This window comes from Gavia stellata, chromosome 5 (assembly GCF_030936135.1).
Source record: "Gavia stellata isolate bGavSte3 chromosome 5, bGavSte3.hap2, whole genome shotgun sequence".
Taxonomy (NCBI): domain Eukaryota; kingdom Metazoa; phylum Chordata; class Aves; order Gaviiformes; family Gaviidae; genus Gavia; species Gavia stellata.
Window position 1 is genome coordinate 29,270,909 of NC_082598.1, and position 17,325 is coordinate 29,288,233.

Sequence of the window (17,325 nt, forward strand, 5' to 3'; positions counted from 1 at the left end):
TTATTGAATAGACCACAAAAATTTAACTGTCGTCTCATGTGTCTCATATTAAATATCTGCAGTAAATCTTTATGTCCAAAAGAACTATGCTAAAGCTTCTGAGCTCAAACCACTCAAACATAACACTCAATGAATACACTTTAGGGTGCCTGTAGACTCAGTCTATGGACTTCTCCAAGACCATATCAGAAGTGCCATAGTTAAGTAAATTTACAATAGACGCACAACAAACAGCAATGTTTTACGATTTTTTTCCCCTCTACATTTAAAGTGATAGAAATACCAGGCTTCGTGGTAAAAGACTAGGTCCCCTGCACTGTTTTCAAGAATGAAATGGGATTAGGACCTATGAAAAAAATCCTCCACGAAGCTTTCTTTCACTAACAGTTAACCAAAACAGTTAACTATCAGAAAATTCAGCCAAAAAGGGATCTTATGAGGCCATCTGATTCATTCCCCTAATCCAAAATAAGATCAACTATATCTAAATTCTCTCTGACAGATTTTTGTCTGCCTTGTTTGTAAAAATCTCTAATGATGGAGAATCCTCAGCAATTCCAGGAAATATATCCCAGAATTTACAGTTAGCAATGTTTTTCTAATGCTTGTTCTAAATTTCCTCCCTGTCACTTATGCTCATTACTTCTATCTTACTTCCACTGCAAACGGAGAACAGTTTATTCCTCGCCTCTTTGCAGCAGCCTTTTACATATCTGAAGGCTCCTATACCTCCCCTGCCCCCCGTCACTGACCACCCAGAGTTTTCAACCTTTCTTCACAGCCCATGCTTTCTAGGTCTCTTGTAATTCCTGCTGATCTATTCTGAACTCTCGCCATCTAGTCAAAATCTAACACAAGCTGAATACACCAGAGGGATTACGCATGAACAGTCCTGGTTAATTCAGGTCATTTCTCCAGTCTGTCAAAAATTTTTGAATTCTAATCCTGTCCTTCTAAATGCTTTCAGATCCTCCCAGCTTGATGCTGAATGAGAAATTATTAAGCGTGCTCTCCACTCCATCGTCTGAATGACTCCCAGCAACACTGAGTATCACCCCAGACATACTGGGATGTGTCTAGCCACCCACCGATACATCTTCATGGTTTGACAATGAACCATCAACAGTATCGTGTTATTTCATCTTTGTCCATATCTCCTTACTTATTTCAAAAGTCATTTCACATAGTGTGAAAGTTAAAAATATATCACATCTACTGTTTCTTCCATATCCACAGTGTCTCTGCTTTTGCAAGGAATAAATGAAGGGAAATTGATATGATTTATTATTGATAAATATATTCTGTCTGTCATTAAGACCTTATACATCTGTAATTATTTGTTGATAATTCACAGAATCACAGAATCACTAAGGTTGGAAAAGACCTGTAAGATCATCAAGTCCAATCATCAACCCAACACCACCATGCCCACTAAATCATGTCCCACAATGCCACATTCACATGTTCCTTGAACACCTCCAGTGAGGGTGACTCCACTACCTCCCTGGGCAGCCTGTTCCAATGCTTCTCCACTCTCTCAGTAAAGAAATTTTTCCTAATATCCAGCCTAAACCTCCCCTGATGCAACTTGAGGCCATTTCCTCTTGTCTTGTCACTAGTCACTTGGGAGAAGAGACCAACACTCACCTCTCTGCAACCCCCTTTCAGGTAATTGTAGAGAGCAATAAGGTCTCCCCTCAGCCTCCTCTTCTCCAGACTGAACAACCCCAGCTCCCTCAGCCGCTCCTCATAAGACTTGTGCTCCAGACCCCTCACCAGCTTCGTCGCCCTTCTCTGGACACGCTCCAGCACCTCAATGTCCTTCTTGTAGTGAGGGGCCCAAAACTGAACACAGGATTCGAGGTGCGGCCTCACCAGCGCCAAGTACAGAGGCACAATCACCTCCCTACTCCTGCTGGCCACAATATTTCTGATACAGGCCAGGATGCCGTTGGCCTTCTTGGCCACCTGGGCACACTGCTGGCTCATCTTCAGCCAGATGTCAATCAACACCCCCAGGTCCTTTTCTGCCAGGCAGCTTTCCAGCCACTTGTCCCCAAGCCTGTAGCGTTGCCTGGGGTTGTTGTGACCCAAGTGCAGGACCCGGCACTTGGCCTTGTTGCACCTCATACAGTTGGCCTGGGCCCATCCATCCAGCCTGTCCAGATCCCTCTGCAGAGCCTTCCTACCCTCCAGCAGATCAACACTTGTGCCCAACTTGGTGTCATCTGCAAACTTGCTGAGGGTGCACTCAGTCCCCTCATCCAGATCATCAATAAAGATATTAAACAAGACCAGCCCCAAAACTGAGCCCTGGGGGACTCCGCTTGTGACCGGCCGCCAACTGGATTTCACTCCCTTCACCACGACTCTCTGAGCTCGGCCATCCAGCCAGTTTCTAACCCAGCGAAGAGTGCGCCTGCCTAAGCCATGAGTCACCAGCTTTTCCAGGAGAATACTGTGGGAGACAGTGTGAAAGGCTTTACTAAAGTCCAGGTAGACAACATCCACAGCCTTTCCCTCATCCACTAGGTGGGTCACCTGGTCATAGAAGGAGATCAGGTTGGTCAAGCAGGACCTGCTCTTCATGAACCCGTGCTGGCTGGGCCTGATCCCTTGTTTGTCCTGCACGTGCCCTGTGAGCGCCCTCAAGATGAACCTCTCCATAATCTTCCCCGGCACAGAGGTCAGGCTGACAGGCCTGTAGTTCCCCAGATCCTCCTTCCGGCCCTTCTTGTAGATGGGCATCCCATTGGCAAGCCTCCAGTCATCTGGGACCTCCCCTGTTAACCAGGACTGTTGATAAATGATGGAGAGTGGCTTGGCAAGCTCCTCTACCAGCTCCCTCAGTACCCTTGGGTGGATACCATCAGCCTCATAAACTTGTGAGTGTCCAGGTGGCATAGCAGGTCGTTAACTGCTTCCTCCTGGATCATGGGGAGTTTATTTGGTCTCCATCCTTGTCTTTGAGCTCAGGGAAGTCACCTGGTGTGGCTACTAAAGACTGAGGCAAAGAAGGCATTAAGTACCTCAGCCTTTTCCTCATTCTTCGTGACAATGTTCACCCCCCTGCATCCAGTAAAGGATGGAGATTCTCCTTGGCTCTCTTTTTGTTGTTAATATATTTGTAAAAACATTTTTTGTTATCCCTTATGACCATGGCCAGATTGAGCTCTAGCTGGGCTTTTGGCTTTCTAATTCCCTCTCTGCATGACCTAACGAGACCCTTGTACTCTTCTTCAGTTGCCTGTTGAAGCTAGTTGCTTCAGTTGAAGCTAGACAACTAGTCTACAAATCTCTGCATCTTCCTCTTTTTCCCTTTTTAACAGAAGATGGCATACCTAACAGTTTTCAGCCTTATGTAGCCACTCTCCCCTTCTCAAAACTATTGGCTACCATTATTGGCAGTCATAATGGAGATTTGCCATAGCCATAAATCTTAAATGCTCTTGGATGAATTTCAGCAAAACCAGCTACTTTGAAGAGTACTGTATAACCTATTATTTTCTTACTCTAGCCCTAATTCTTAAGTCTTTGCCATCTTAGAAATATAATATGTTTTGCTGAGGTTTCTTTGTGGTTTTGTTTTGGTTTTTTTGTTTGTTTGCTTTGCTTTTTGTGTTTAATATTCCTGGCTTTTCTGATTCTTTCTTCAGATACTTATGCTGTTGTCCTATACCAGTTCTTGTAAGTTTGAACTACATCTCCACTCTTTCTAGAATTCCACTTCCAGTTTCAGGTCACTGTACACCTTGTGCCTCAGCCAAGTTAGTCTTGCTGCTTCATAGAAAGATGTCTGCTAGATCTAATGAACATCAAAGGGCACATATAATTCTAACATATCTAATTTCTTTAATTTACGAAGTTTCCTTTATTGTAAGTCAATTTCAAAAAAAGTTATTCAATGATTCCACAAAATCAGTCACTTGTAAAATCAGAAAGGCAGGACATTTTAATTTGCAGTAGCACTTATGTCTACCTGAGTGGGAAATTCTAACTTAGATTTTACTAATTTTTCAAATTTCAATTTAAAACTTAGGAACTTCCTTTAATAAATTTAACTTCAAGCTACGAACTCCCTTATGTGTGTTTAAGAGAGGGATTTTTAGAATTAAAAAAAAAATAAAACCCAGTCTGTCTTCTTCATTATAAACATGCTGACAATGGGGAAAAGTAATGTTTAGGGTAATTTCATTACGTAAGTTTTACAATGGAAATATTAAAGTAATAGTTTTCTAAGTATTCTAGCCTGCTACCTGCTGATCACTGTGCACAACAGTCAAAGTTTATATATAGTTCATAGTGAAACACAAGGAACATTATGACTTGCATACTAAATCATAATGAAAAAAAAAAAACAAAACAGAAGGTAGGGACTAATCTTAGGTTATGAACTTAATATTCTATTCATCATTAAAAGTAATATAATTTGGGATACTTCTGTACAGCAGTGGTTTTAATACCTCATTCTCCCTATTCCATTGTGGAAAACTCTCTCAAATGTTTTAAATTGCAAGTTTACAATAAAGTATAATCCATAAACTGGATTCCTTCTCCCTTCAAAGGAACAGTAACATTCCTCTGTTCAGCTTCTATAATTCCATTGTTCTAAGCCTCATGTGACAGCTGGCTTAAAGAAGGAAGCCTTGTGTTATGCCAGAAGGTAATGAATAACGTGTGTATCGGCACTAATATAAAACAAATTAGGCCTATTTCAGAACTGGAACAGCATCTGTTTCCTGTCTGTACTTACTCACTGGTTAAGAAGTTTCTTGGTCTTGAGCAGAATTGTATAAGGCCATGGCTGTGCCACAGAATATGGAGTAAAAGATCAAAACCTTGATTTTAACAGCACTGAAATCAGAGAAAGCTGAAATTTTAATGTGAAAACATATGGAGACATAGAAAATGGAAATTAAAAAGATTCACAGCATTGACAGAAAACTAAAACATGTATGATTAAATAGTTTTCACAATTTTTGGTGCAAAGTGGATAATCACTGTGATATTTCCAGGTTTCAAAATGCCTACAGTCTTGTGTTCTAACTGATAGACTACTCAACCCTATCAATCAAGAATGAGTTAACATGTAATTACGCTGAAAAAAATTTCATATGCTTGCTTTTTCTCTGTCATTTGAGTCTCTGTAAGTTACAGGATTCATAAAGTATGATTTTGTAGCTAAACTTAAAAAAGACCATTTTGGGCCATCTAAATTTAAAACTTCAAACAAAATACAGATTTTCTTAGCTAGAAGTCTTAATTCAACTTCAAATTAAATATAAAGTCCTTCATTTAAGGTTAATTAGCTTTTAATTTTAAAAATATGAAGGGGACATTTCAGAGAAAACTATTATTTTGAAATTAAATTTTAAGTGTTTCATTTTAAAAAGTTGAAGCAAAATAACTTGACTTTTCAACCTTTTTTCCCCCTGCTGAAACTATTCACTGAATTTGAACAAAATTAACCGTTATTTTTGTTCAACATATTGTCCTTAACAGAATCATTATTCACTAAGAAATGTTCGCATAGTTCTGCTGGTAATAACATATTAGCCAGAAAAAAACACTTCAACTTGCGGATTCCAGAAGGAATTTTCATGACTGAGAGATTTAATATCTATTTAGTGTTAAACTAATTCAATTTAATTTGGAAGCCTCTAGGAAAAAAAAAAAGGGGGGGAGGTTATAATGCCATTTGTACAAGCTGCAACATAAAGTAGTTTGAAAAAATTATTTATGATCAATCATGAGAATAAGAATGTTTCTTTCGTTGGCAGTATTCATGTATCTTTCTATTTCTTTTAGTCAATCACAGAATCACAGAATGGTTGAGGTTGGAAGGGACCTCTGGAGGTCATCTAGTCCAACCCCTCCTGGTCAAGCAGGGCCACCTACAGCCAGTTGCCCAGGAGCACATTCAGATAGCTCCAAGGTTGTTAGAGATGCTAAATCACTAATAACATTTTTCTTTTTACTTAAAGAAAGAAAACTATCCAATCATGGAGCTAAAAAGTGTTATATGAGGTAAGTGACCATATACTTAATGACAATTTGAAGCAGTTGTCACAATTTGCAAGGAATTATTAGGTTGAAATTTCTTAAAAAAAACCTTATCCAAATAATTATATTTTAAACTGCATATGTACATGAAAAAAGATACATAATCTATCAGATTTAATCTAATATAACTCCAATACACTGATTAAAGTCTATGTATTTTAACATTGTTTTATGGTTACTCAGAATTATTAAAACAGTCTTCCACATCTACCACAGCTTGTAATGTTATTTCCAGTAAATTTTATCTGATAGTTATTTGCTGCTGTTCTTAAAAAAATAAATGTAACCTGAAGAAGTCACTATTTTGCTAAATCCTCTAAAGATTTAATAGAACATTTAATAGAAGATTTAGTAAGAAAAGAAAGACAAACACTACAAACACACAATCACCTGTCACTACAAAAAAGAATTTGTAGAAAAATTGATTTGTAGTATATCTTCCCCTGTTAGAAAATGGATTTGTGAGATTTAAGAATTATTTGTGCCTCATGCATTTCTTAAAAGTGATAGGATTGATAACATCTGTTAGCAAGCCTCAGTGAAGAAGGAGGAAGGTATAAGCTTCTACTCATGCTAATTTCAGCCTAGGCACACCTCTGAAAAAAGGAAGGATCAGAGGTCTTTCTTGTGATAATTTAATAGCTTTTTCATTTTCCTAGCAGCAAGCATCATTTTATACTAGGACTATGAGACTGAAATATTAAGAAGAAAAACATTCTTAATTTTAAGACCATAGGTTTGTTCTTAGACAACAAAGTAGTTGTAAAAGCAATAACTATTTTTGAAGGTATCAAAGGAGTTTAAGCTTATTAGGATGTTACATAAAGTTAAAGCATAAAGATAATGTCAATATTACTTAGATATACCAAACTAGCTAGAGAAGTACAGAATTGTTGTGTGTGAGAATGGCAGGCAGTCTATTCAGTACTGGTGGTCTTGGATTCAGGGCATCTGTTAGAACTGATGTCAAGCATCCATGCAGTGCAAGGCAATACAAAGTAGCTTAAGAGCAGACACCATAACCCAGGGTCTTTATCCTCCTGTGTTTTTTGAGAAAGGTACAAAGAACAAGATTGCATGTCAGTATATGTAGTGGTAAAACACAGACAGAAAAGACTTCTTAATCCAGTCTGGGGATCAGACACTGACAGAAGATATCCTTCTATATCATCAGGCTTGTCTTCTCCTAGTAGAAGACAGGTTTGGCTATCAGAGCAGATGAACTTGGTTTTTATCCAACAGTTACATTTTGCATCAACTAGTCCATAAAGTAGCTATTACTTTAGTGTGCGTGCAGTAAGAAAGAGGCATAGAGGCTATTTTTTTTTCTGAGTTCCACACAGAAAGCTCTATTTTTAACAATTCATTGCTCAGAGATACTCAAGTTAAATATATCTGCTTGCCTGGTTCACAGTACTTATTGCAGAATGTAAATGAATGCAGAGAAATTTTCCTGTGTGTCCTAAGACAAGTCTGCTTTAATTCCTTAGGAAGACACAAAGTATCACATTGCCAAACAATTCTGAGCCTCAGCAATAACTGCAAGTCCAAATATTGAGGCTTGGCAAGACATCATTATCTTTTCAACACACTCTTTTAATAACAATCATGTAATGTTTATAAAGTGATGAAAGTGCCTAGATCTTAGTGAGCTTTTGTTCCTGCCACAGTTCACAAAATTTTATTACCTCTTTTCTCTATGAACCATTTCCACATTAGGTCTAACACTGCAGCAATAAATCATCATTCACATCTAACTCCAGCACTCCAATTGTCCTAAGAAATTCATCGATGCTACAAACTACTGACCTTACCCTAAACCCATCTGATTGCAGGCCAGTTGGCTTAAATTTTCTTGCCACTCATCAGCACAAACATGGTTATCAGCAGCTGACCTGTGAATGGTCAGGAACATCAAGGAATTCATGTTTTCAGACAGGGTAACTGCAAAGAAAAAGAAGGACAACTTCACTACTATTTCACAGTTAGTTTTATAAATGGCATACTGAAAACATGCAACTACATTCAAAAGAGTTTTCCAAGATGCTGGCTTTTATACGCTCAATAGCTATGTAATTTAAAACCAAGGCAACCATGGCTATCAGAACCTTGCTAACATTGAACAGCATGAGACACTAAACAGCAAAGTCATCTTGAGGATTAGAATAAACCACAATACTCTTGACTCACCAGCACAGTTTCACATGGGTTCCTGATAGCCTTAAACTTGTTAAAACGATGTTTTACCCCAAAATAGTCCAACTGAAATCACTAAAGTAATTTGTGGGATGAATGCTGCTTGACATAAGAGTGATACCGTCATTTGACTCTTGGTAATATGCACTGTTCCTGTCATAACAATATTTGGGTCTAATTAGAGAAAGAAAAAATAACTACTGTTTACAAGAAATGTCATCATAACAAAGACGACCATTGCTTCCCTCTTAATCCATGTATAGAAGTGTGTGAACTGCTTTTATCACACACAAAAAGCTTCTCAAAATTGCCCCAAATGGAAATTTACATCCGTCCCTTTCTAGGATCCCTTAAAAGATGTTGGGTTGTGTGGATTTCTTCCACAAATACATACTGGTTTTAGTTAAACTCTTCCTCTGACTTTTGTTTTGATAGTACCAATCTTAACACAGCCAGTCATTACGCATTTTTCCTATATCCTGAAGGTGCTTTTGCTTCTCTCCCCCTGAGAAAGGTATGTATTAATCCTAGATCACTCCTTTTCAAATATGCATTTCTAGCACAGTTCTTCTCTGTTGCATAGGTTTTATTAAATGCTGTTGTTTATTAATGTTTATATAATGTTAAATGTTTTAAAATATTTACACAATCTACTTCGATGTGAATACAAAATATTTGCTTCTGTAAGCCACAGTACACCTTTCTTCTGTATTTAAAATTACATAAAAAGCATCTCAAAACTTAGTAATAAAAACTACTGTCGTGTACAGAAATACACGTCAACTCAGTGAAATCTCAGAGGACATACTACCACTTTCCAACCTGCTTCTTTTCAGTGCAACTTTTTTGAAATCCACCTTCATTTTTATTTAAAGAATAATACTTGGAGAGTTTTACTTTAACAACACATAAAAGCATGAGGCCTAATCTGAATATAGCTAGCAATAGCAGGTTACATCATTCTGCAGGTCTTCAGCCAGTGCAAAGGGGACGTAGTAGGACTATCTTCTTCTCATAAGCTCTGAACCTGCACGATTGCAGTCAGTGGGAATTTCACACTGATTTTCACAAGTATAGAATCAGGGCTTAGAAGTTTTGCCCAAATGAATTCTACATATGAATGACTTCCTACTCTCTCTTCCATCCACAACACTTTACAGATTTTACACACCATCTACACATTTTAGAACCTCCTTGCCATGTCACTTTTCTTATATCTTTGCACTGTGACACTTCACACTGAGCTTTTCCTTTCTCTTTTTCCCACTTTGTTGCATGGTTTACCAACCTCAACCCAGTCTCCCTTTGGTAATAAAGGGAGCATCTCTCCATCACTGCAACTGTATTCTAAATCAAATCACCAGTGATTACCACCATTACAAACATCACTTCCAGGCAGAGTGCACCATGGCGGAAACTTACCACAGTCCCATTCATCTGAGCTGTCACTGCAGTCTGCTTGCCCATCGCACCAGAGCGCACGTGGCACACATTCATGGTTGGCACATTCAAGTTCACTCTCTTCACAAAATGCTGCAAGGACAAAAACATCTTTCAATCTGAGGAAGAAATGATCAATGAGAAGTTCACATTGACACATGAAAAATGAGGAGGAGGGTGAAGGTAGGCACAGATCAGATCTATGGAGCAAGAAAGTAAGTGAGACTGATTTGCAACAAAATTCAGGACGGACATCACGGAGGCAGAAGGTGGTTGCTGTCGTGCAGTGGCAGAGGGCATTGCAACTCAAAGGAAAGGAAGGGTGTCTGGAAATGGCAAGATCTGTGATTACTTGGTACCATTTGTGGTCTTGCCATATGAAACCTGTCTAAGCCTCGCATAAGCTTTAAGTGAAAATGCTGTATTCCATGCTTTTTAGGAGACTGCTCCAAATCTGTTTATTTCTTCATGTTCTTTGAAAAAATTATTTTACTGTAACGCATAGGTATTTCCTTTCATCCACAGCAATTCTATATTCACTTTTGGATCCTCCTTTGCTATTTAAAATCATGGAATTATTTTTATCTCCACTTTAGAGATGGGGAACTGATGTACAGATAGACATGCTCCAGTTCACAGCTGGTTGCCAGCTGGCAGCATTAGATAGGGATTTCCTGAATCTCTGTCCAGTGCAGGAACCTCAAGAGCTTCCATTTGCAAGTGACTTTTAGCTTTCCTCCAACCATAACAAACCCCCTCCCAAAAGGCAGGTCTGTAGCATTACAGTACCCTCCTCACTAACACACTTCTCTTCCAGCTTCTATAAACCCTATCATTTGGGAATTTTGAGAGCTGGGGGAGGGCAGAGAGGGAGAGAATGCGTGGAAGGAAGCTGCATTCAATTGTGCCTATGTCTGGCTGTTGTACAGTATCAATACTGCCATACAAACTAAGCATCTATTTGCAACACTAGTGAAAAAACTGTACTCCACAGCGAAAACCATAAGGATAGAGCAGGCAGTGCTGCCTACTCTGACATAAGTGATCTTTCTGGCTCTGGGATAAAGTGTGCAAAACTACAAAAAACTCTTTAACTCTGCCTTCCGGAAAGAGCATATTTCAAAAGCTGGAAGCCCTCAGCTGGGGAAACGTGCTGCTATTTTGGAATATTCAAGCCCCGACACAAAAGCAGAGAGGAAATATAGTCTGTTAATTATAGACTAGTTTAAGCTAAGCCCTTGAAGAATCTTTTCTCTGCCATGATCTCAATGTGTGATAATGAGCATATCACTTTAGTACCACCTTCCTGTTTTTAGATTACAGCACACAGACCGCTTGGAAGTCAAATGGTATAATCTTTGCAATGAAAAGCAGATATAGAAATGTTCTGTGAGCTGCCTCTTCCCAAAAATAAACAAAGTTAGATCTAGTGATATATGCAGGCTGCCAATCATTTTGGCAAATATATTCATATGCTCCACACAGGACATAAAATGTGCCCACCATCCTGTCCCTGCCAACAGAACTCCAGAGACTCGGGAGCAACTTTTTTTAAATTGTAAAATTATACGCTACAGTCCCAGCAAAAATGCTGAAATACCAGTATCACCCGGAGAACTAAAATTTCAGCTTTCAGCCAAGTTTACCAAGCATCTCTTCTTTCTTGTGCAGGCTGAGTGTCACCCAGTCTGCCTTTTCTAGTTCCTTGTCTTAGGGATGTGCCCACACACCAGGTTTTCTCAGAAGAAGAGAACTCAGAGTACCACTAATATATTCATGAAAGTGAAGTTAACATTTCATGGCACCCACTCCCAGCTTCACATGCAGGGTAGGAGCCTGCAAAGCAGCTGCCGTTCACAGGTCTTCCACCTCTTCCCATCCCACTAGTCAGCTGCGTAGTGGAAACAGACCACAGGGCCACTCCCGCAGGGAACCAGGGGGTTTACTGTACACTGTCAGCACTCTGAGCCAACTTAGACTGTGTGCATGGACAGTATGCCCCTACCATCAGTGTACTATACTAAGTTTTGTATCTCTGATACTTATCACAGTTTGGATTGTAGAAGAAGCCTGTGGAGCCAAGTGGGGAGACAGAATCTAAGAAATGTCAAGCAGAAGAGAAATCAAACCAAACAGGGACACATATGAAATGTACTGAAGAACAGATCAGAAGGAAAATCAACTGGAAATCAAGAAAAAAAAATGCAGTGAACAGCTATATCTATATGGAATGAAGTTGAGAAAAGTTGGGAAGTGGAGTCAAGAAGCTACAAAGAATAAAGAAAAGAAGCACGAAGACACAAGAAGGAGGAGGGAGAGAGAGAAAAAAAGAGAGAGGACCAGAGTGACCAAGGAGACAGCAAGGATCCAAGGATGCGAACAACAGAGGACACAAGATGAGGAAAAAGATAAATTGGTGACATAGCAAAACTGAAAAGGAAACTGAGGGAATGACTAAACCTTTCTGTCTGTAGAATACCTTTTTACTTTCATTTATTTTGCACCCCAAAATCCCAAAAATGTGATCAGCCCTTTAGAGGACTAACAAACTGCATAAGCCCTTACAGCAGTTCTTTTCATCCATCATGTCAGGGCAGTCTGGGAAACCATCACAGATCATAGTGTGTTTGATGCACAGCTTCTTCAAAGGACACTCCCAAAGACCCCTTTCTCTACAACCTGGAGACAGATAAGCACAGTTTTGAAATGCTTGCATGCAATATCAAATCAACTGTTTTCTTAATAATCCTGAAACACTCAAAATATTTTCACTTGCAATATAGATTTTAAAAGGCACCAAGAATAGTTACTAACGAAGAAATGGAAGTAAGATCATCACAGTGCACACTTGATAAATGGGTATAAAATATATACCACTTCATAATACTTCAGTGCTTTTTAAATAATAGTGTGAAATATGTAATTTTTTCCGGCAGTGCTGATATAGAATCTAATGCAAATCAAAATGAAAGTTAGAGACATGCTGTAAGTATTGACCACAAACAGTTTTCCTGGTTCCATAATCTGAGACCAAACCAGTCTGAAAATATGAGAAAGATCCAATGCCTGTATCAATCTTCAAGAGAGTTCATTATTATGCAGGGAACACACTGCATTATTGTCTCTTCAACGTCCCGCTAACCAGCCTCTCTGATTTCAAGAGGAATACTTATAAAACCGTGTCAAAGTGCTTTGACAGTAAAATTCCTGTTAGTCAGCTAGAGGAAATTAAGAATGGCCCAAGGTATATTTTAGAAAAGTGTCTTCTCTTGGTTTATGTCACTATTTATTTGCATCAACTAATAAAGTGCTTCACTGTGATACCAGTTTAAATACTTTGACATACTAACATCCTGCACATCTGACATTCTGGTTTTATAGGAAGCTATAAAAACATTGTGTTCTCCTGACTAAAACAGATGGTTTGACTGCTTTGTTTTGCCTGTTCTATAGATGATAATACTAGTTTTCATTTTAATCCAAGCTCAAATTCAGGTGACAGCCCTGATGTCCCCACACACAAACAGTTGAGGTATAAGCTCACAAACTGCATTTGAAGTAGGACCTCTGTTTGCCTGGAGCTGGACCTACAGCAGCATATCAGCACTAAGTTACTAAGCAGCCACGTTGTTTCCAAGAAGTGTTATTTCAGAAGTGAGTATTTTACAAACATGAACAAGAGAATCACTACTAGCTCATACGATTACTGGAAAAATCTACTCAAGTTTTAACTGTAATTGGATGTGTGGAGTGCTTGATTTCGTTTAGATTGAAAAAGCCATGTAAATAAATGTTAGAGCACCGAGGAATAAATAGCCTTGAACCTGTGAAACTAATTCCACGTGATCAAAGAACTTTGAGTATCACCATTTTCCAGGTCTCCTTCTTGACAATATTTGTGATAACTATTAATGAAAAATTAATTGAAACTCTAATAAAGAACAAAGAATGCCAGTCATGTTAGGAACTTGATATGAAAATAAAATAAAAAAGCTTAAAAATATATAATTTATGAACCTTGCCATTTTTAGCAGTGTGTTTACAATTAATTAAATACATGTTTGCTTTTCCCCTTCATCACACATTATAGTGTTACACTGTGAAGTGTTCCATGGCTCTCGAAAATTTATCTTTGAGTACAATATAGACAAATACAGAGACAATTCCCTAGGAAAAATTCACTACTTACTGAATTCAAGTTCAAATACACTGTTTTGTTGGTAGAAGCCATCTATCATTTGGTGTAGTTATATTTCTTCTCTAAATGTTTTTGGGACATATATTTTTAACTTAATGACAATGAAATGGAGGTAGGAAAACTTGTCCATATTTACATTACCCCCATCTCAAACATATGTTTTTCTGGCAAGAGATAGGGATTCACATATGGTCTTACCTTCATTCTTCTTCAAAATATGAAGCAAGTCACCTTTTGTTATTCACGTGTATATATCCGATGCAATTATTATCAAAAGTCATTAACATTAAGACCACCACATTTTTCTCTCAACTAAAATACTACAGTCAGAACTCAGATTGCAGAAAATAGTGAATGACAATACTGGTTTTGAGTGTTATGTCTTCAATTTCTTTAGCACTCTTCTGGGACTCTCTTCTGCTCTCTGCTAGAGGTGTTGTTCAGCAGCCAGTAAATTAATATGATCAATTACAATCAAGCATACTTAATATAACACACTGTCTTGTTGTCTCTCATAATAATAATGTTCAGAAATTACCTTCCTCACACTTTACTGAAATGCACTCAGAAGTCTCACACTCAGAAATCTGGGTCAAATTTTCTCCCCAAATCCTAGTCTAAATGGCACTAAAGTCTTAGGATTTCACTGCAATTGCATGGGTGAGATTTTCTCTCACAAAGATCATGTGAAAGTATGACAGGGATTCCTAACAGGAGGAGACAGAGGGTGCTGAATACAGCTCTACTCTGCGTGGGCAGAATATACCTTAGTCCCTTTGGACTATTCTACCTTACATTTTTGGCCAGAGTAGCTTGAGCAGCCAAAAGCTGTAGCTAGTCTTTTCCAGCCTCCTCCTCCCCGCACTGTGAAGTTGTTCCATGCCTGTCATTTAAGGCACTTCAAATACAAGGTTTTTAATTTAAATGCTGACTGTTATTTAATGGTATAAAACCAATTTCAAAACATAAATCTAATAAAATGTGAGCTAACCATTTACACATGGAAAGATCATCAACTTTTGATTTTGTCCTGCACACATGGAATATGAATGAGTGAGAGACAGTTACTTCTGGAGCTCTACAAGGACTTTCTGTTTTTCAGTAACAGCATTACCCCTGGTCAATGTAATGTCACTCTGACAGCAGTAACTTCCTAGCAGATACAGTCTTCCATATTTATAGAAACTGATAAGAATTCTGCTGATTGCTAGTGACATTCTGTCTAGACTACAGAGACAGAGAGAGATCCACTTGAGAAATTAATGTTATATATTAGAGCAATATTTCATATGTTAATGTCTGGCAGAATAAAATTATCCTAAAAGACGCATAGCAATTAGTGTTCTAAGGAGTAAAGAGCAGGTAGCAACAAAGAATATTTGGCAGGGAGGACAATTGAGACAATTGATTCAAAGGTAAAGAGATGACAAACTTTAAAAGAGTCACTGTGATTATCAGCTCTGCCTTTCCTTTATAATTCAAACAAGAGAGTGACGTATTACTACAACCTGTTTCAGTGAGCATATCCTTTTTTTCTTTTGTTTTCTTTTTGCAGGGAGAGGGGAACGGGGCAGAAAGAGGAGAGAGAATACAAGGGTGATTTGAAAACTCCCGGAGATTGAGAATACATTGCACTCAAGCAATAAATAACCCCTTGGTTACTCCAATCATTAAAAAAACCTGCTCTTAAAAAACAAGCATTTTTTAGAGCTGAGAAGCTTAAATTTTAGCCTAGCTTCAGTGTTCAGGTGTTGGATCTTATTTTATTTTTACGCAGCTGAGTAGAAAGTCTTTTATTGCCACAGTTTTGTTGCTCATATAAACTGTGCTTCCATCTTAACCTGCTCTCTGTGAAAAAACCCAGGTTGTGAACCTTAGCCCTACTCCACTGGAATGTTTTCCAAACCTTTACTCATATTCACACCTCTTCTCTAAATCCTTAGTGATTTATAATTACTCTCTTTGCCCCTAGAGATGCCAGGCCAGCATGCAGAACTCGATGAAGGCTACAACTTAGTCACATAAAGAAATAATGTAAACTCCCCTTTCCTTCACGAAATTCTCCTGCCAGCACATACAAGGATGAATAGTGACCAAGAGATTTGTTGGTTATTCTCACGCTCAATACATCCCCTTAAGTTAACATTCAAGAGCACCTGTACCGTAAGTAAACTCAGAAATACACTACAGAATAAACTTTGTGGTTACCACTTTATCCTTGTACCTACAGCTTGAGGTTGACCAATCTGAAAAAACATGTAATTCCTGACCCTTGCAGTACAGAATCCACTTCAACAAAACAGATCTTTTATCAATACATCATAATGAGAATATTACCATGTATAAATTTAAAACTCTATTTATGAATTGAGGATTTAAACTGCCAGGAAGTCATGTTTTAGCTCAGTAGAACCTCCAGCAATATTAAAAGCATTAGATCCGCAGCGGTTTTTATCTTGATTACTAAAGGAATACTCAAACATCCTGGAATATGGTTAGCAGAATCTAAATGATCAAATTTAATAAATTGTGTTGACATTAATCAAGAAGGATACTTGCTAAAGTATTTTTACTGCCACTAGCCTAAAAAAACCCCACTTTCAAACATATTTTTCTTACAGAAAAGGGGGCTTATCCTCTGAACTGTCATGCTATGGTTCAAATAACTGAAGGAAAAACAAAATTCATTTTCTAATGCTTCAACTACTCTCCATTCAAAAGATCCAACTCATCGAATTTATTTACCACAGCTGTCCTCATCACTATCATCCTCACAGTCAGCTTGACCATCACATCTTCTGGATGCCAGGACACACCTCCCAGAACGGCACTTGAAGTGACTGGGTGAGCATTCTGTCAATGACAAGGAACAGGGAGAAACAAGACTCCATAAGCTGCAAGCTTAATCATCACATGGGTACTTATTTATCACTGTGACTGTTTCGGAAGGGTACATGACAGGAATAGAAAGCTTGTGCGATACTAAACTGGAACTAGGTAGCAGGCAAGACTCTCAACCATTGCACTTGTGAACGGGGTGGGGCAGTATTTTCCAGAGCTCTCCCTCACATGCTGCCCTCTGTCAAATTTCAAAGCTTTGCCAAATAACTGACATACAATGTTTGGATTGCAGGCATGGATTTTCTATCTACTTTTCTCACTATTGTGGTGGTGTGTGAAGCAGAAATACATCATCTGATGTGTTGCAATGACTGTAATAAAGAGATCCCTGGGATAAAAAACCCCAACATATTTTGGCAATTGTGTGGCTATTTGAATTAATAAAACCACCTATAAATGTCTACTAATTAACCTTTACACTGCTTCTGCCTCATCTTAGAGAGTACCATTTTAGGAAAGCTTTATTTAGATGGTTTTGAAAAACACACCCATTTTTTCACACTGTATATGTCACTGACTTTAACCTA

General features: G+C 38.3%; 1 protein-coding gene across 3 annotated transcripts in view; it reads right to left on the reverse strand.

Moving 5' to 3' along the window:
- The window catches only part of CORIN (corin, serine peptidase), a 165,716-nt gene that overhangs the window by 15,794 nt on the left and 132,597 nt on the right, over nucleotides 1-17,325 (reverse strand). For all 3 annotated transcript variants that reach the window (XM_059818118.1, XM_059818119.1, XM_059818117.1), the window contains 4 exons: nucleotides 16,643-16,750; nucleotides 12,265-12,378; nucleotides 9,682-9,792; nucleotides 7,878-8,007 (listed from right to left, as the gene is read on the reverse strand). In XM_059818118.1, coding sequence (XP_059674101.1) covers nucleotides 7,878-8,007; nucleotides 9,682-9,792; nucleotides 12,265-12,378; nucleotides 16,643-16,750 — 463 coding nt within the window. The remainder of the gene's footprint in view (nucleotides 1-7,877; nucleotides 8,008-9,681; nucleotides 9,793-12,264; nucleotides 12,379-16,642; nucleotides 16,751-17,325) is intronic.